The following is a 21438-nucleotide window of genomic DNA, read 5'->3' as shown; positions in this document are numbered from 1 at the left end:
GGTTGTTTTTGTAAATCTTGCACAGAAGAACTGGGTGAAGGAGTGCTCGACGTAGCTGCGTCTATGTGAAAGGGCACGATGGTCGCTTCTTTTTATAGTCGATGACTTGCGAAGCGTCGATCCAAGAATTAAAACTGGATGGATATCCTTTCCAACGTACTTTGACTTCTTTGACACGTCGTTTACCCACTTTACGGGTTCTGCATTCGAGAATGCTTTCGATGTCGTACACGTCGTCTTCTTTTTTGGTGACACGTTGTAACTCGGACAAATAAAACGTTCCTTTGAGCACTTCTCCGTTCATGTCTTCCAATTTATAGACGGCAGGATCACGGCCATGCACTCGTCCAGTGACACGAAACAATTCGGTCGTCCAGTTAGGTAAGTAACCTTTGTCGAAAGTGCGTTTGGTTTTGCCAATGCGCACCCAATCTCCTACGGTCAACACTCCACTTTTCCTGGGGGCGGCCCTCGTCGGGGACGTACCAAACAGGCGCTCAAACACCAGCACTTCGTTCTCGGGAGCAAGATTGGTTGTACGCTTGAACGGTGCGGTAAGATGTCGATGTACTTCAGAGTGTGGTGATGCGCAAAATATTTCCACATGCGTTCTTTCAAAGTGCGTTGAAAACGTTCCACGATGCTGGCTTTGGTTTCGGGATTCTCGGTGGTAAAAAAATGAATGTCACGTTTCTTTAATTCTTTTTGGAAAGCTTGGTTCAGAAATTCGGTGCCTTTGTCCGTTTGCCATCGAAGAGGGTGACGACCGCTTTGTTTCAACACTCGTTGCAGGGCTCGCACTAACTCGCTGCTCGATTTGGAGGTCCAGGGTACGACCCAGGCAAATTTGGAAAAGACGTCGATGACACAAAACAAATATTTGTAGCCGCGATTGTAGCTGGCCAAATGAAAGACATCGGCTAAATCGGCTTGCCATTGATGATCGACGCCTTCCACTCGGGAGCGACTTCTGGAAAACTTGCGTCGAATGGGTTTGTGTAAAGTGTAGGTAGCTTGTTCTTGTAACCATCGTTGCACTTGAGGTAAACGGAGACTTTTCAGTCGCATTTTGTCAGCACGATACAATTTTTGAACTCCTGCGTAACCTGCAGGATGCGAGGGATCGTAGTAAATGCTGGCTAACACTTTTTCCATTTTGTGTTAGTAAGGCACCCACTCTTGGAGGATGCTACTCTTTTTCTCTTGGGGTACTTTCTTGGATTGCAATGCTTTGCGTGTGCGACCTGCAATAGGTGTCGAAGAGGAGGATGTCGGAACAGGGGATATCGGTTCTTGTTTCACTTCTGTCTTCCCTTCTGTCTTCACTTTCTTTTTCTCTTGTGATGAAGAAGGTGTGGTCATCATCTTTTTAATCCATCCAATTCTGGAGGTAGGTGGTGTTGTTAACTTGCGTACTTTTTCTGGTGGAGTTTGAAACCCTTCTTCTTCTTCTAATTTTTCTGTCTTGGTCACTGGTAGGGGTGGTGGTGGTAGTGATGATGGCGCTGGACTTTTCATCAAGGTCTTAAAATCTTTCAGATTGGGTGGAGCTGTTTCGTCTAAAGCTTTCTGGTGAAAGAGTTGCAGTCGTTGCAAGAGTTGACCGTACTTTTGCGATTTTTCTGTTTCGGACAAATCTTGGCGATCCATCAAGGACTGCAATTCGTGTTGTAATTGGGACATCTCGGTCAAATGGGGATTGGGATTTAAATGCGGGGTGCGTTGTTCTTGCCACCGATGGTATTCCATCCATCGTTTGTAAGGCACTAAAGCTAGTTTTCGTCCTTCCATGGGGTTGTCAGAGGTCCATTCTGAGATCTTGGGACTTCAGAGGGCCTTTTTATCTTGCTCCCACCAGTCCTCCCAACATGGTTCCCAAGACTCCTTTCAGCAATGGGCCTAACAAGAGGGGTAAAATGCCTCCACGTTGGACCAACATCTTCTTCTTTTGACGAAGGGGAATTTTCTTTTGAACCATTTGGCGAAGAACGTGACGATGTTTGCCTAAGCATTGTTTCTGGTGTTTGGACAAAGGGATTGTGTCTTTCAAGACGTTCAAACAACATTCGCACACGGTATCGATGACCTCTTTGGAAGCTGATTGAATGAGTTTTTTTCGTAGGGGTGGAGAAGCTTCGGACAGGACAGATAACATGCCCCCATGTTTGACTAAACGTGGTTGGATTCGTATCCTTTTCTTTCCTTGGGGTTGTTTAGAAGAGGGGTGTTTTCTGGAGGGTGACATCTTCAGGAGCACCAAAACACTGATAACCTACTTGGTCACCCACCTTTTTTATACTGGAACGCGTCGCCACTGATTGTCTTTACGTCGTATCAACTTCAGGAAAGGCATGAAACGTCGTGCAGGGGTACGCAACGGGCTAAACCGAGCCAGTTCTTGCTTAGACAAATCCAGTAAACTTTGTAACATGCCCGATCTTTCTTGAACTTTGATTTTGGGAGCAGGTTCTTTGTGAGCAGCGGCCACTGCCACTAAATTGGAGGGTCCTGCCACTGGGGAAGTTCTTGGGGTTATCAACGGAGAAGTTCTTGGTGTGATCAACGTCTCCAAGTACTCTTCAGTTCTTGGTGACATCAACGGGGAAGTGAATGAACCTGAGGCTACCGGAGACGCTGTCACCGCCTTTGCAGGTCGTGCTTTGCGAGTGTAAGGTTGCGTCCTGGACGAAGTGCCTCTCTTGCGACTAGTTTTCTGTGGACTTTTCTTTTTCTGGAGACTTTTTCTCTGCTTCTTTTTCTGGGGGCTTCTTTTCTTTTTCCGGGGTGGTGTCTGGTAAGAGGAGGGTCCCGCCACTGGAGAAGTTCTCCTTGGGAACCTGGTCTTTTTCTTTTTCTTCTTGGGGCTTCGTTGGACTTGGTCACAGACCTTTTTTATACTGGAACGCGTCGCCACTGATTGTCTTTGCGTCGTTTCAATTTGAGGACAGGCATGACACGTCGTGCAGGGGTACGCAACGGACTAAATCGAGCCAGTTCTTGCTTGGACAAATCCAGTAAACTTTGTAACATGCCCGATCTTTCTTGGACTTTGATTTTGGGAGCAGGTACTTTGTGATCAGCGGCCACTGTCACTAAATTGGAGGGTCCTGCCACTGGGGAAGTTCTTGGGGTCATCAACGGAGAAGTGGATGAACGTGAGGGTGCCGGAGACACAGTCACCGTCGTGGCAGGTCGTGGTTTGCGAGTGTAAGGTTGCCTCCTCACCGAAGTGCCTCTCTTGCGACTAGTTTTCTTCTGTGGACTTTCCTTTTTCTGGGGACTTTTTCTCTGTTTCTTTTTCTGGGGGCTTCTTTTATTTTTCGGGATGGTGTCTGGTAAGAGGAGGGTCAGGCCACTGGAGAAGTTCTCCTTGGGGACCTGGTCTTTTTCTTCTTCTTGGAGCTTCGTTTGACTTTTTTCTTGGGGAGAACTTTGGGGGCATTAGGATCCCATCTTAAGAGAGAGCGAATGATGACACCTCCTAGAGTACCGCTCCCTCCAGGTTTCAAAATGATTTGTTTTTTGGTTTGAGTGTCGATGCGGGGATCGGCCAGTTGGGTCAAAGCGACTTTGTTTCGATCAAAAAATCGTTTGGTTCGATGAGGAATCTGAATGATCCCTTGGAGTAATTGACGTGCCGTCACCGTGAACTATCGTAAGACTTCTTTGAGACTAGCTTCTAAGACACGAGCTCGTGTTTGTGGATTTTTTTCTCGACTGATGCCATACAAGCCATGAATCAATTTGACGGGAAGATGCGACTGAAAGGACGTCATGTTCAAACTGTGTGAGACAGACGAAAAAGGTCTGAGGTTTTTATAGATTTTTTTGTGGAATGAAGTTAAGTTGAGGACGGAGACGTGTACAGGACAGGCCCTCCGTCTTGGCACCAGTGGTGAAACAAGTGGGTACGAAATCGCAAATCTTCGGGGATCGTAGGTTTCAAATCGACGAGTAAATAGGCGTGTGGTGTTTGGGTAGCATCGTCGTACGCCTGAGTCAGCCAAGGCGTTCCTAACTGTTTGGCTAAGATTTGCACTTGCGCTTTATCTCGAGGGCTTTTAAACAAGACCACGTAATGCGCATTGAGACTGATGGTGCGATGGGCTTTACTTTGTTGAAACAAATTTTGGGTGATGTAAACGACACTGGCATTACGGTGATGTCCTTTGCGCGGGAACCACAGTTTAATTTCTTCTTCGTCTTCTCCTAAAATGACCAAATGGGTTTGACGGGAGTCAGAGACGATGCCGTCGTCTTCTTTAGGAATGCCTTCCACAAACACGATGGAATCGCCTTGACTTTCTCGCAAGAGGCTGTACGCCGATTGCCACTCTTTGTAACACCACACGATGCGCTGAGGTGGAGGATCGATCAAATGATGTTTATGTTTGATCAAACGTTTGACGAATTCGGTTTTTCCTGTACCGCTAGGTCCAGCAATGAGCATGTTAAAGGGATGGCGAAGATACAAAGCCTCCCAACTGGCACGATCTAAGTGTTCGTCGATGACTTTGACAGTAGAGGCAGAGGGAGCAGAGACAGCAGAGGTAGCCATAGTGTTAGGAATGTCACTTTTGACACGAAAACAGACAAGACAAGAGTTTATATACTTTTTTCAGGACACGTTTATTGAATGTTTTAAACATGAAGACGAAAAACAAAAATACATAAAAGTCAAAGGCTTAAGTACAACGATAAAAGGTACATGATAACCATCAACGTGGAATAAACACAAGTGTCTGTACAACATGTTTTGGGTAATGTTCTGACCAGTTCTATAGTGGGTAAGGTCACACAAGTTTCCTTCCGAAAGGGTCTTTCAGGCCTGTCCACGACAGTCCTGTCCTGGGTGACAGCTTCTTCTGGCACCGTCACTAACACAGGTTGAAAAGTGACTTTTTTCCTTGAACAACTCCCGTGCATACTGGGCCACTTCTTGGGTCCAAGCCTCAAAACCCCCTTTTTTCCAGTCACAGACATCTGTCCAATGGGGGTGTAAGTCACAAGTTACACACACATCGTCATACACGTCTTGGGTAGCTAAAAGTTGACGAATCTTTTTTTCCCGTAGAGGTCGAGAAGTATCCAGATGAAAACGCAAAGCTTTGAGCAAAAGGAGTCTTTCGTGACCATTTAAGGCCATTGCGGTGGTAAGTACTGATCGTAGAGAGTCCACAAAGAATCGGCTGGTAAACGAAATCCCAGAAAACAAGTCACTAAGACACACACCACTTGTCGACCCAAATTGAATGGATACAGTTCTTCTAATAATCGATGGTAATGATCCACGGTTTGAATATGGTCATTGAGTTCCTTCCACGGAATCTGTTCAATTACATGTGACATAAGTCGTGGCATGGCAGCCTGTTTTTATAGTCTCTTTGTTTCGGAAACAATACACGTACTTTCCAGCCAGAGATCTTCGTTCTCCAGTAGGGAATCTAAATCTTGCATACTGTAACCTAAACGTCAGAGTTTGTTTTGAAGTTTCCTCTTCCACTAAGTAGATTCCACTTAAAATATGTTGGTAATCCTTTTACTTGTCTTCCTCAATGCGTTGCACAAGATGAATCTCGAAGTAACCAAAATGATCAACACGTGGATCATCGGGGCCCTGGAAGTATTGAATAAGGTCTGACCACTGAAACAATTTCTGACGAATCAGTTCTCTTATACCATACAGGTACCAGTGGTTAAAGATCTGGTGACGTAACGGATGCAACTGTTCTTTACGTTTCACTTGTATTTTGACCAGCTCTCGGTAAATGCGTTCTCTCAACTCCACAGGCAAAGCACGAATGTCCTGTTGTAAAGTATCCATAAACACATTATGGTAAGTTACTTCAATGTCTCGGTCCCACTAAGGGTAAGTAATGATAATTCGGTGACCATCGAGCATGTTCTACGTAGGCCGAATCTTGCGGTTCCCAGTGGTGAAGTGACACACCGCAACTGAAGCACTTGACTTTATCTCCTTCGCCCAAGTAGAACAATCCGGCTCTGGCTAATTCTTCGGAGGTCGGTCCTCCCAGATACTTAGGCCATTTTCCTTTGAACGATTGAAGACGATTTTCAAAGTCGCAGTATTCCGACAAACGCACAGGAAACGAATATTCGTCTTTCACAGGTTCGTTTCGATGAGGGTTGGGTGACATGGACAGGAGTTTGCTCAGGGCTGGATGACATCCGTAGGGAGGTAGACGTGAAGGTGAACATCCACCTTTAAAACGAAACCCAGCAAAATGTCAAAGAGGACGAGCGGCATCACTTTCGCATCCCTCAGGTTTGACACGCACAGCATCACTTTCCATGATAGGGGTAGTGAGAACAAAGTTCCCATGATGCTTTACGGCATCGCTAAGGTCACAGCGTACAGCATCGTTCCCATCGCAAGGCTCACAATCGCATTCCACTTCAGAGCCCCCAAACTTGAAGTGTGCCCTTCTGAACTTGTTGTGTGTTTCTCTGAAAGTATTCAATCTGTTCGCTTGGTCTTGGTAGTCACTATGAACTATCGATCTTGCCTAGAGTTCCTTTTTATATACAGACCAATACCGACGTGTCCATACGGTAAAGTGAAATGATTGGGAAGTCGCACTCGCTTCTGGTACACGATTTGATAGACTTTTTCCAAGGGTCGACTGACGATGTGGTGAGTGGGTAAACGTACAATCTTGTGGGGTTGATAGGTGGTCACTTTAAAGTGTTCATCCTCTCCAGATTGCAAGGCTTCTTTCAATACCCCAAAGTTGACCACACGACTGGTACGATAATTCAGAGTCAATCCTTTCACTTTACACGTCGTGTGCACTTCTCCTTGTGGGTCCCGGTATTCGTAGCCGTAATTTTTTGGACCGCCACTGACGAAACTTAGAATCTTGTCGTCGGGATGCTCGTCTGTCCAGGCTCCTAAACGGTCTCCTTCGATGTCAGGGTGCTGTTGACTCGGGTGATGGATATAAATGCAACTGTCCGTGTCAAAGTACAGGACGCGTTCCCCTAACAGTTCTAAAGCTTCGTACAATTTTAAGCGAGCATGAGCTGTCACGTAAGCGCAATGATGACATTTCCAAAGGGGTCGTCTTGTACAAACTCCAGATCTTCTTCGTAACTGACCAAGATCAAATCCTCGCGAACGACGTCCAGGTGTTTCATGTATTTGGTTTTGTCGTGAATCATCTGAAAGTAGCGAGAAGGTTCTGTCAAATACTCCGTCTTGGGTAAACACGGACGTTGTGCCATTTTACCCCACAAGCAATTTAACATCACTTTGGCAAACGTTCGCCTGCCTTCGTTTTTCTCGATGTGATCTAAAGTAATGCCTTCTTGTGCCAAGTATTTTTCTTTGAATGTCTTTTGGTCTTCGGGAGTGTGACACCAGGAAGGATAGCCACTGGCTTCTTGTTTCAGTTTCAAAAAGGCATCCACGTAGTCTGCGAAAATGCCTTTCTGAGTAGGGTCACCCTTGTGGTATTGTTGTGTCTTGGGAAAGTGACAAATATCGTACACTTCTAACAGTTGATATCCCATGTCCATAGCTTTGAACAATTCTACGCTGACCCAGGTTCCCGTCAAGGCACGTTTTTCCTGGGTGTGCTGACAAGGCTGATCTTGGTTGCACGTTTCGGCACAAGTACGGCACAGAGGAAACATCAGTTTGCCTTGGCAATGGTGAGGTAAGACGGGATGGTACAAGTCCTTGGGAGGCAAAACTTTCCACTTGATCAAGCCTTCGTATTGTCGAATGTTTTCAGGTCGATGTGTTCCGTCAACAATTGCGGGTGCCCTGCAGGAAAGCGACAATATTTGCATACGTAGGGATACAGCGAACACACGTCCAAGTATTTGATTTCTTCTCCTTTCTCTTCGTCGGCTTGGTACAGCAAACAGGTGGCATTGGTTCTTCCTCCGTACAAACTATCCCTTGGGTTCAGGGGGTCCATGAACTGGTAATTTTCCACGAGGCGTTTAAATACAGGATCGGTTTTCAAACGGTGATCGTATTCGTGTTCCCACATTTCCACCACTTGGTATCCTTCCTGTTCTAACTTTAGGCGTCGCTGACAAGTGGCCTGGTACAAGTCTTCCATGGTTCGTTGTAAAAACTGATTTTTAGTGCCACGGTCAGGGTAACAGACGGGACATCCGTGAAATAAGCAACCGTTAAACTGCGTTCCGATGGTCTTTTCGCCCCCTCCGTTGCGGGCATGCTGAATCCATTTGTCTTCCTTGTCGCACAAGTAATGTAACCAGCGTAGGGCTTTGACCGAATATTGACGTTTGACATAGTGGGTCGTTTGAGGACTGATGACAGCCACGGTGTTTTCAGGCATGAATCGTTGCCGGTACACTAAGGAACACGCTTTGGCAATGGTACAAGCTTCTTTCAAAGGATCGACCCCTCCGTGTTCCATGAACAGTTCTCAAAATTTTCCACAGCAACGTCGTAAAATGTTCACGTCGGAACGACAATACTTTAGCATTTCTTCCTGAAAGTCGAAAGGGTCCGAGGCGTGAGCCTGGTACCAAGCGTAGAAAGCTTCTCGTTGTTCGGTACACATGTTGTCGGGGTCGTAATAGTGAGCCTCAGGTAAATGGGGTAGAACGGCGTGTTGATTGGCTTCCGTATTGAAAAAGTGTGGAAAGTACCCTTTAGCCATTTCTGTCATTCCAAACGTTTTAGGCATTCGACTCAAAGGCATGGCCAATTAACTCATCGAATCTTTAAACTGTACTTGTCCCACTTGCATGAAAATGATTTTGGCTCCGTTCAAGGTCACTTTAGGACGCTCGGTGCCTTGTTCCGTATAGTATCTCAAAAGAAACTGTCCATAGTATCCGGATAAATTGTGAGCCATCACCGTGGCATGACGATGACAATCTCCGTAACGTTCGATGTCCTCTTGGCTCCACGTCTTGTCGATGGGGTCTAAGACCCATTGGGCGAAATCGGCTAACGTGTTCGGTGCTCGAAAGATTTTTTTCACGCCCTCCGGGAATCTTGCTGCAGTGAGGACAATGACTGAAAATAGGTTCTTGAATGCACTTCTCGCACGCTCGATGAGCCACGCAGAAATTAGGAATGTGAATACCGGTCTCTTGCATGCATTCGAAATCGAAAAAGATGAAATTGCCTTTCTTCTTGTGTCCATCCTCTTTCTCTGATGGGGATTGGTATTTTTGCACGTAGCATTGGTGTTCCAAGTCCACGATGTGGTGACAAATGTGACATTTTTTCTTTCCTCGACATACGTGTGCCTTGGCATTATTGGTACGTATGCCTTGTCCACACCTAGGGCACAATCTCAGGAGTTGACAAGCACATTTCTGCTGTGACCTTGCGTCTTCAGATGTTGTTGGTAACAGGCAGGGCTGACAAACGTGCGCAGACAAGCAGGACAATGCAATGGTTTTTGCCCTTCGCTCAGACAGGGTGGAGAGGCCAAACATCCTGAGCATTTCGATCCGCAATGTTTGTGTTGCTCTCGATTGTTATAGCCATAGTCACATTTCTCACAGTAATAACTGTATCACAGGAATGCAGTGATACTGGTAATGGTATCGAAATAGTCATCGTGATAATAGACATGAATGTATTGTCCATCCTTAAAGTCTTTCCCTCGAAACAACACAGATCCGCGCACTTCTTGAGGGTGCACTTTCAAGGTGTAGAATGGAGATAGGACATCTTGCAATTTTTGCATTTCAGGAATGCCTGAGCGTGTGTCTTTGGACAGGCCGGCTTGTTGCAACAGGAGTTCTGCTTCACTTCGTTGTTTGGCTCGGTTCGGTTTTCGAATGTTCTCCCAGTCTCTTTTCCATTCTGCCGTGTCGTTCTTGTTGGCATAGGTTCGTCCCACCACGATGGCTCGGGCTAAACACATCTGGTCTTGCGGGTTGTTAATTCGGAAAAGACTTGTTTTGGTGTTGCGAAGGTCGTTCACCAATAACACCTTATTGCGTTGTCCGGTCCCTTGAGGAGGAGAGACGTGGGTCATGTCCAGTGTGGCTTTTCCATCGGTGATGTCAAACTGGTCATTGGACTGTTGCACGTGTTGAATCTTGTCCATGACTTTGGAAGCGGTCAATTCTGCAGGGCTGCTAAACTCGATCCAAACAGGGGATTTCAAACCGTCGTGTTGTATGGAGAGTCTCAAGCGATCGTCTTCTTTGGGTTGACATTGTCGCTTGAGTGTGGTGAGCAGAGAATCACACACCCCGGTGATAAATCCTTCTGCTTTCTCTAAAGGTACTTCAGCCTTGAAATCTTTAAACTTCACCGTGTATTTGTAAGCCGTGGTTCTAAATTTTCTAGAGGAGCGCTTTTCGGTCTCTCGAATGGAATAGTATTTTTCAGGGTTGACTAAAGGTGGCCATCTTTGTTTAGAGGGTTTGGATTCTGGTTCACTCATGTCCTCTTCAAAATCACTGGCATGAATTTGTGCCAAGACTTCAGCTCTGGTACGAGGCGATAGATCATGTTTCTGCCTCTTACTTTCTTCTTCTTTCTTCTCAAATGAATAGGATCGTTTCATCTTGAGTGTAAAACGTCAAATGACTCAATTTTAAACACCATGGACTAATTTACATTCATGGCAGACCAGCGTATATAAAAGGGTGTGTGTCTTGTCCTTTCACTATTCATTTCACTCTCAAACCGAGCACAACGATGGAAGAGATTACCCAGATGGAACGTTTCATCAGAGCTTTGCGAGGGGTCATTAGAAAATTCTCTTCAGACCAGCCGACGGACTACTCTCCTTCCTTTCGAGATAAAAGTCAAGATACTTGCTATATCTGTCAAAAGAAAGGGCATTGGTCTTCAGAGTATCCAGACCGTCAAAAAAGAAAAACAGGGGTTAGAAAAGACAAAAGTCAAGATACCTGTTATTATTGTCAAGAAAAAGGACATTGGTCTCCAGATTGCCCAAAAAAGAAACAAGAGGAATCAGAAGAAGAGAGGGATTCTTCAGAGGAAGAAGAGGAGGAAGATAGCAGACAGGTGAAGAAAAAGAAACATGAGAAGAAAAGAAGAAGGGAAGAAAGTGAGTAGGAAGAGGAGGAAAAGACTGTGACGGTGAAGAAATTGAAAAAACAGAGAGACTAAACAGTGAGACAGAAGACGTGAATGTACTTTTTAAAGTGCTCTGTTGTGAATTGTGAATTGGATTGTAACTATTGATAAAAGAATAAATTAGGTATAAAAAGGTAAGTGTCTTTGAGTTTTGATTTTAAATAAGAAGCTACACTCACGCACTCATATACACGTACTATAGGGGTAAAATGGTTTTTTTTTTTTTGAGTTATTGGCAATTGAAAGTCTATCTCTTTTCGAGAGAAGTGGGTGGCCCTGAAAAGGGCCTTTGGTGTAGAGATGAGTTTAAGCAATCAACTTTAACTGTCTTAAGCCTTTGCCACGGCCGAGGCCTACTTCTGATGATGATGACTGGTTTGAAATCACTAAGGGTGGTACGGTAGGCTTAGTCACAGGGTTGGCGTGTTTAGCTCGGGAAGGTCGTATTCTCCTCGGTCGTGATAAAGAAGTCTGATACATTTGTTTCAGACTTCTTAACTCCGCTAAAATGTCTAACAGTACCGTGACCGTTTGATTTTCACCCTCTTGTTTCTTTGCTGCTGCTTCTTCTTGTTGTTTTTTTTTCTTACCTCTTCTTGCTGTTGTTGCTGTAAAAGAAAAGCTTGTTCCGCTTCCTTTTGTCGTTGTATAAATTTCTCCAATTCTTCTTTCTGTCTCTGTCTAAAATTCTCCACGTGTGGTAATGAAGGTTCCGGAACAAATTCTTGCGAGGTGAGAAAATCCACAAAATCCCAATTCACCTCTTCTGAAATTAAGTCCGGTTTCCCTTGCGCGGTCTCCACTGCTGGTGCACCCCAATGGATCGTTTTCTGAGTTTCCGTCATGTTGAATAACTGTCGCATAGATTGACTGCACACAGGCGCTAGCGAATCTATATAGACCACATGACGTCACAGACTGCTCTCTTCGGATTGGATGCAGGCTGACTGAATTGTGTAACGCGTGTTTGGATTGGTCAACAAACTCAATCCGTTTCAATCCTACCTCTACCTATAAATAAGCGCGGTTCACTGCATTGATTCACCTGTTCTCGGCGCCTCAAGATATGGACCACAGTCGAATCATCAACCCTTGTTTCTTCAATGATGTTCAGGACGGACATGCTAATGTATGTCCGATCCAAGTGGACAGTTGTCCACAGGTCAGACACCAGTCTGTGGATACGAAGAGTGTATGTGGAAAGACAAGGTTGCCTCAAGAGGACTCTGATTTATGGCCCTGCAGTAAGACGCAGCTTGAGGACAAGAAGATGCCGCAGGTGCCCTTTATGTTAAAGGCATATTAACATAAATCCAAAGGCCCTTTTCAGGGCCACCCACATCTTTCGAAAAGAGACAGACTTTCAATTGCCTACCCGTTTTTTTTAATTTTTATTTTATTTTATTTTTTTTTTTTTTTTATTTTTTTAAAAACAAAATCAAAATAAAAATCCCATGTTCAATTCCCCTTGTCCCTGGAATTGCTTTTTTCTCCCATATTAAATTTTCCTTGTCCCTAGACTGACCCAAAATAGATACCCATGTTAATTCCCATTGTCCCCAGAGTGCCGGGGAAGTTTTCTCCATGTTAAATTTACATAGTCCCCAGAGTGCCGGGGGGACCCTGTTTTTAATGGTAAGTCCCATTGTCCCTAGATCGCCCCACTTCACTACTCAAGATAGATGCAAATTCTTTGCATCATACTACCATTCTTAAATACCTGACGTTTAGATTACTCCATGCAGAATTTTCCAAGTTTATTAGATTTTTTATTGACATTTAACATTATTTCATAAAGTACTGCAGAGTACAACAAGTGACATGAATTGTGTAGGGATTTCAGTTTTATTGTTACAAGCAGAGAAAGCAATACCTATTTTCTTCACTTTACTTTTTTTTTAATTAAAAATTTCCGTTCTTATTTCTCGCAGTAGCATAATCGTCATCTATATTTTACAAACGCTCTATTAGACATTAATAAGTGAATAAATAAGTCCAAAGGGTCATTTTCAGCATACTGAAAAATGTGAGGATTGGTCTCTGTCATCAATACAAATATTTCATATTAGGCGAAAAAATTACTCACTTCTCTCTCTCTCTCTCTCTCTCTCTTTCTCTCTCTCTCTCTCTCTCTCTCTCTCTCTCTCTCTCTCTCTCTCTCTCTCTCTCTCTCTCTCTCTATATATATATATATATATATATATATATATATATATATATATATATATATATATATATATATATATATATATATATATGGGTATGTGGGTGGGTGTCTGTAACACTACGAGAAAGACTGAGAGCTAATTGTACATATCAGGTGCCGCTATTACCTTGAAGGTACCATACTAAAATTTGTTTGAAACATTATTGAAAATATATTGTTAAATCGAAGGTCTTTTTCAGTATCATGTATGACTGTGAAATAATTGATATGAAACATATATCAATAACTTACAATATAACATTTATTCAAAGGTTAGGCGTTTCGCTAAATATCCAAAGTAAGCAGTTATGTTCAATAAAAATACAATATTTATTTCCTTTTTTGTTTTTGTTTATATGTGTTGTGTTTTATGTAATGGATGTGTGGTAAAACAAAACACAAATATATTAAAGAGATGATGCAGGATTAAAGGAGGAATCTTACAGAATTCATCACTTGGACTTTTATTATCCCAGAATTAATTATGGACCGTAAATTAAACACACTTACGATTTTTTTATATTTTTTTTATTATAGTAGTGCTTTTCATTTTTTTTTCATCTACTTCCTGTTGCATCTCCCCAAATTAGAAAACCAGAGAAAGATGTGTAATAGTCCCCAAATGGTTCTGATGCGGTATTAGCGCTGATCCAAACGTTATATCCAGCTTCACATCGCACTATGACTGAAATACTTCCCTGCTCGTAAGAAGTGGAATCCGAAGAATAGCTGTTGCCTTTAACTTTCCCATTTACGATAAGATGTACATATGCACCAGACGCAGGCCGTGACATAACGCTTGTTGTGAAGAAGTAGGTACCCGTTAGTGGACAGGTGAATATTCCAGTTTCCTTGCTGAAGCCATTGCCCTCGTTGTGCAGAACAGTATCTAAACGGATGATTTCATTATTTTGGACTGATCCTATTCCATTTACCATAGCTGCACAAAATGCGATCTGTTTTGGGGTAATCCCTCGACTTTCTCTTCTGAAAATACCTGGAACGATCGAAGATGTATGAGCATGAATGTGTAAGATGTATTTGTTAGTAGACAACTTAATTTGTTCCCCCAAAAACATTATAAATTGGTTTAAAATATATCGCACCGGTATATGTTCAATGAGTATATGGCTAGTGATCTATAAAACTAACAAAACATCAGCCTATGGACAAATTCCCGTTTCTTCTACGTTTGCAAATTAAAAGCACAGTTTGATCAATAAAACTAATTGATAATTGGTGAAGAAACTCACAATAGCCTTTTCAAAATCTTAATGGTTCTGTGTTATTATGCGTGAGTACTTTTATGGAGTGGTAAGGGTTATGACATACTGCGAATATACAGTTTCCCATCTTAATTATGAAATACTGATATACAGGTGCAATTTTCCCGCCATCTTGGATTATACTTCACATAATGGGATATAACAAATAAAATTGGTGCATCAAATTAAGATAGTAAAACTACAATAAATAAAAAAATCACACATGCATTAGTTTATCATGTCACTTAGTATAATTTAAAGTTTTAAAGTTAATTTAGATTGAGGATAGGGAATGCAAGAAGAGAGGTGCATCATATGATAATTCTTTTCTGATAATCTTCTAAAGACGTTTAAATTTTTATGCATGGAACATGAAGGACTCTCATCAATATACTGACGGATTTTAAAAACACAACATATGAAAAGCGAACTATTTTTCACGCGTACTTAAACAAAACCAGTTGTCTTTTTGGAACCAATAGGGAGTCATGGTGTATGTGATCTAGTGTATGTTTTGCTTTTATTTTTATTCTTCATCGCTCAGTGAAATTCGAAACTTGCGTGCCCTGGCCTGCGTTGGTATGCCTCTTGCCTTGAATCGTTATACACACTCAGAGTAACTTTTTAAACGGAGTACTTTTATTTGTACTGCATCCTTATAATCACTACCGGTATACCAATTTACCGCGATATTTGTTTCCGATGTTTGTACTTTGGTACTTTTCACTGCATGGGTGCGTCGGTAGTTTCCGTCTGCAAAGAATGTAGGGAAATTCCTGAGGGATCTTATTACGAATTTAGTGATATTAACAGCATGTTTTCATTTTTCATGGGGCAAAATAATTTTAAATATAGTCCGCTACTGACAAACGTAGGTTTTTAAAAAAACAACATGCCCCCGGTTCCTACTCCAGAACATTGAATTATGTGTCCCCATTATAATTGCAGTATACCATTGTGCATATCGCGGTATGTTCAGAAATTGTTTGTGTTACCCAGCCGGACTCATTCGGTACGAGACATAAATCAATTTGTTAAAAGATCATTTATTTAAAGTAATAGGTTAGAATTTTCGATAAATCTCAAAATGATAAAATTATGTTGAAATAATACAAAATATATTTCTGGGTTTCACATCTTTATTGTCTGTTAAATAAAAGGATAGAGAACACAAACTTGAAAAATAATATTAAAGACAAGTGATGCTGCATTAAAGGAGAAATTACACAGAAATCAGCAGTTAGACTTGTGTCTCATATTGTTTTTCTATGTACTGCATCTACCCAAAGAAGGAATCTGGAGAAGGACGTGTAATATAAACCTGGTCCCGAGAATTGACCCATCAGCATGGATGTGGCTTTTAATTTCTTTTACCTGCTAAAATGAAACTTAAACGTAATGGTTGACATATAGAAAAGCCAAATTAAAGGTTATTGTTTGTTCTGATTTTAGAAAGAAGCAAACAAGGCAATACCAAGTTGCTTCCATTTGTAACATGCACAATGAAGAGGATGTTGGCAAAATGGCAAAAATCTATGTTAATCTCATGTACTGTGGCAAACATTTTATTTGACAGTGTCTTTGTGGAAACTGTACATGATCTGATCACACAGCTAACCAAATTAGCAGCTCTCATGTCCTCGATAATTCAGCCTGAATTAGTCCAACGTACAACAGTTATTAAAGCAGGGAAAACGAAATTTAGACATTATAAAATCTTGAAATTTCAACGATTGAATTATAAAATATTTAAAATAGTTAATAAAGTTGTGAGCTCTATTTTACAATTTACCGCTAAAGCCTTAGAAGTGAAAATGACCGAACTAGCAGAATTATATAGGTATGTCGCAGAAACTGAAAATCTACACAAAAGGATCAACTTTCATAGATATGATTGGATGTCAAAGAAGCTGTACAGAAGCCAGGTCGCAGATTACTTCTCATCCTATGGCCACACGATCAGTGATATAGCACGTATTACAATTGCGCAAAACCCCAACTGGAGTCCCCACATCAGGAAAGAAAAGGAAAGGAAAATTGCTAGATATGCCGCCTTAAAACACTGAAACCAAGCGATTTAAACCAAGAAGACTAGAAAAAGACAACCATGCACAAATAAAATTATCTTTTGCAGCCGACACATTTTCTTTTAAATAATTCTCTAAGTTTGCTTAATAGCCTATAACTGCTATAGCAATGAAATATCCGGGATATAATCTGCACTTGTATAAATTTACAAAAAATAACAGATGCCATTATGGCTCATCAATTTCTAGATCAATACAATTATTTTCCAGTATTAGCAACAAGCTGAACTAAACTAGTTGTCACATAATATAGTTAAAAAGTTGAATGCCTGCATAAATAGCGACGTAAAGTTTCGCAAACATAACCGTTTTCTGTTTTATTTGTTTGTCTTCTCTATGTTTTGTATTTGCTTTAAAAACGACTCATTAAAGAGTTGACAGTGTGCATGCTAGCTAGATACTATAGTCTGATAATATAAACCCGTTTGTTTCTATAAAAAAAACCCACTGATTTAAATAACGGAAACTTTAATGTGATGAAAAGTGCAATGAACTTAGTCAGTTCATTCATTGATTTATAGTTTCTAACCTGACTCTGAGTAGAGTGGCCATAATACTGTCACCTTACACGCGTTTTTAATGCTTAACGAAAGTTTTCACTGCAAAAGAGGGACATGCTCGGATCCATTTCCAGTTTCTGGACAAGTCCATTTTTAGCAAAGAAGTGTATCACGACTACAGATGTGCATACATAAGTCGTCCTCTTCCGATATTTACAATGTCGAATCAAGCAAAGGAAAATGACAACTACGCTTTTCGTGTGAGTTTAACAAGCGGTTTAATTTATATGTTCGTGTATGCTGAGGGATATAATTCCAAACTCTCAACGTTATGTAATTTACGCAATTATTCAGCATTTGCCGAATAGGATGAACTACGTCATTATGTTGTCTGATGGAAATAGACTAGCCTATAGTGTACGCAATACGGCACCGTGTTAGTATGGAAAGTCCGTTAAGCATGAAATGGTGATGGGGATGCTACATTAGTGCCATTCTGGTCACATTCAGGTTAGAAATTAGAAATCAGTGATTCAGTTTACTTAGGTCTGTGCACTTTTTATCACATTAAACGTTCTCGTTTTTTAAACCGTTGGGGGAGGGGGTACAAACACACGAGGATGTAGAGTTAGACTGTAGTTTCGCGCTGTTCGCTGTCAGTTTGTTTCATATATATATATATATATATATATATATATATATATATATATATATATATATATATATATATACATATATACACATAGAGAGAGAGAGAGAGACAGACAGACAGAGACAAGAGAAAGAGAGAGAGACAGACTGGTATATGCTTGGATCTAAACAGTTACGAAGTGATGACCCAAAAGCAAGTCTCGTACTACAGGTTCTGTACTAGAAATCTGTAAAATATCTTCATATGTCCTTCAACCAATGAACGGTTAAAAGGTGAGAACCTCAACTGCTTCCATGCTATGACCGAGAGGCAAGTCCACAACCTTTGGGGAACGTGACCCGTGGTCTGTATTGAATATACCAGTATGTCTGTTTCCATCTTATGTTCTTCAAACTTATATATGATTATTGGGTGTGGATCTCATCAATTTCCAAGATGTAACCGATGGAAAGTTTCCGACCAGGTCCATTCCTAGGACGATACCACAGAAGTTATCCAAAAATGTCGATTCCATATTCAATAGCGCTGGCCATATAAATGACACAAACCAACTTTTAAATTTCTACCTACAAGATTTAGAATCTTTAAACATTTGAAAAAATACATATCCCTAAAAACTGGTATCATCCCAAGAGTCATAATTAAAATCTCAAACCCGCTACTTATATCTAAAGGCTACACCAAATCATATCACACAGTGTCAGGTATGCATCTTTAATGGTGTAGGAGATACGCTACATCACTAACATAGAGACAGACAGACAGAAATGCATAATACACGCCTTTATTAAAATATACATGTTGATGCAAGTCATGTTAATTTGATTTTACTTATTTAAACATTATGACTATCATATCAATAATAATTATTAAAAGATTTAAAATACGGTGAATACACAGAGAAAGATCTTATGGTGACAGAGCATACATTGTAGGAGACACCTTTTTATGACATAAGAAACACAAAACAAGATTTATATATGCATGTAATAAAGTCTTACTCAAGACCTTAGAAGTATTTAACGGAGACACACCCTGTGTTATTACATATTTTGTGATCTTTTCTATACCCAAAGTCCCACTTACTTCAAGGTAAAATGAAATTCATAAACACGATGCAGCTATATAGTTCAGGAGTGGTAGGCATTATATTATTTATTATTCCTCTAACTTAAAATAAATTGTACAAAGACACACTAAACAGTACGCTAAAAAACCAGAAGAATTCGCAGAAACAAGTACATGAGAGGTTATGCCTTTTTCTGCTTTTCGAGCGAAGCAAGAAAAATAGCGCTGAGTCCCTATATCCTCTGTTTCATATTTTCTACATTGCATATTCTCATTCAATCAAAATAATCAAACATAATAAAATTATAGATAAACAAAAATTGATACCGTATAGTAAATCTGAAATAACTTATTTCTCCGTCTGCTAGCGAAGCAACGAAATTTTAAAGTAGTACTAAGTCCTGTTATCTACAATTTGTTGTTGTTGTGGGGTTTAACGCCATTTTTCAGCACACTATAGGCAATATATGGCGGCCAGTATTAATGGTGAAGGAAGAACCGGGAAAGAGCCACCGACCCACGAGAAGCTACTGGCAAGCTTTCTCACATACCCACATTGGCCGAATCTGAGACTCGAACCCGCGCAGACAGAGGTGAGATGGCAGTGATCCGTAACGGAGAGCGCTTTAGACCACTTGGCCACTCGGGGCGCCACCTACCATTTGATGTATGCTATTATTATCAAAACGTAAATTTTTTAAATAAAATTTAATTTAGGACAATAATCGAAATAAGGATTTTTCCTTATGCTGCTCTTCGAAAGAAGGATGAAAGTATCACAGAATATTTATATCATCATATTGTATATTTAGTAATTTATACATTATAAGTAATTTAATATAGAACATATAGCATATAACATCACTGTTTTGCTTGTAGAATTTGGAGAAACCTCTTAGTCCTGCAGGAAAGTGTCGCTTTTTATATACATTGTAGACCCCAAATAATCAACCCCCTAATTACGTAATGTTTACTGTTCATTTTTAAAAATATACTGACACAATATGTATCGTTTCAGCAAAGACGCGGAATATATCAAATCAATATATCGCAAAGACTTAAACCAAAATTAGTAAAATCAAGATCTATGTTTCTCATATATACTCTCAGATAAGAAAACAACTGTTTAAGAATGCTCATTGCCATAACCATATAACGAAGCACTGTATCCAACGAACAACAACGACTGATTTAAACAATTTAGTATCATTTGTAAGAACTCTCATATCCTCCAAATAGTGGCTGAATATGTATTTAAAAATCGATAGAACATAAAATTCAGAGCAAAGATTTGGAGAACCTTTCCTACAGACTAAAATATAATTACGAAGCGGGATCACTTCAACGGAAAATATTACAGGTGGCGAAATTAATACAATGCTATCAAGCAACGAAAAAATAGGATCCATGTAATTCTTTATTCAAAAGAGCAAGAAATGAATGAATATCAAACAAAATTCAGTGACATATAGTATGCATTTTGGAAACTCAAGTACAAAATAGGAAAACCATTACAGAGGCTGTTTCTATTTTTCAGGACATATTAAAACATTTTACAAATATTTTGGCAGCAACAAGGCGATGACTTAGACTAAAATACTATTTCAGCGATATAGTTCCAAGTCAAAAGTTAGATTAAACTATACAGTAGGCTACGATAATAGCCCCCGTTTTTGCCTACTGTTATTGTGATGACAATATGGAGCATATTTTTAAACAAATGGGCTTAAACAGACCGACCAACCACTGAAACTGCTTACCTGGTTTATGTGAATGCATAGCTTTAGGTTCTGGTGTGCGGGTGCTATTTTTCTCTTCTAATATAACTTTGGCACCGTCTTTACTGGTATGATAATCTACTGGGTTGTCCACTTTAGTAAAGTGCACGTTTTGAGTGTTTTCATCTGTCCTCATCTCGTAAACTATAGCCTCTAGTTCTGATATTCGTCTCTCAGATTGAGTGAGCTTTTCCCGTACGTTATTCAGCTCTAATAGCATTCTGCTTTGATAGCTACTGCATTCTCTTTGGTGTTTCTCCAGTTCTTTTACCTTTTGCAACAAGAACTCTATCACGGCGTCTGGCTCAAAAACAGTTGTCTGAACTGGGATTATAAGAACGCAAATTAACAAAACTAAAATCCTCATTGTAACTTTTCTCCTCGTTATACCTTTCTGGTGACTGAATTCACACTGAGAACGCAAGCAATCATTGAACAGGTGCAAACAAAACTTGGCTTCAATGTCACGATCGATGTCATATATAGTTCGTGAATGACAGAGACAGTCATATATATGTAGATAAGCACACATATAACAGTATCCTTGTCGTGGCACTGTTGAATGGCTATTTCATATTTACTAATTTATACATTAGCAACAATAAAATAGGAAAAACCGAAAAGCTGTTCCAACATTCTGCTTACAGAGATCAATGTGATTTGAAATTTTGGTAAACTCATTTAAATTGAGTTATATAGATGTCAACATTAGGTTGCAGAAAACATCACAGGCCTTTATCACATATTAGTATACCAAAGTTTGCAAAATCGGTAATTATATTTATTATATCATTTTTGAGGAATA

General features: G+C 40.6%; 1 protein-coding gene across 1 annotated transcript; it reads right to left on the bottom strand.

Annotated features, from left to right (window-relative positions):
* Positions 1-13723: 13723 nt before the first annotated feature.
* LOC149786734 (uncharacterized) lies at positions 13724-21074 on the bottom strand. Its single transcript, XM_089978248.1, has 2 exons — positions 20616-21074; positions 13724-14280 (listed from the first exon to the last, which is right to left on the bottom strand). Exons 1-2 carry the CDS (start codon positions 20998-21000, stop codon positions 13841-13843), a joined length of 825 nt encoding a protein of 274 aa, XP_089834374.1. The 5' UTR covers positions 21001-21074; the 3' UTR covers positions 13724-13840.
* Between the last annotated feature and the right edge of the window lie 364 nt (positions 21075-21438).

This window comes from Sinohyriopsis cumingii, chromosome 12 (genome assembly GCF_028554795.1).
Source record: "Sinohyriopsis cumingii isolate HCF-2022 chromosome 12, ASM2855479v2, whole genome shotgun sequence".
NCBI lineage: Eukaryota > Metazoa > Mollusca > Bivalvia > Unionida > Unionidae > Sinohyriopsis > Sinohyriopsis cumingii.
This window is presented reverse-complemented; position numbering and strand designations above follow the sequence as displayed.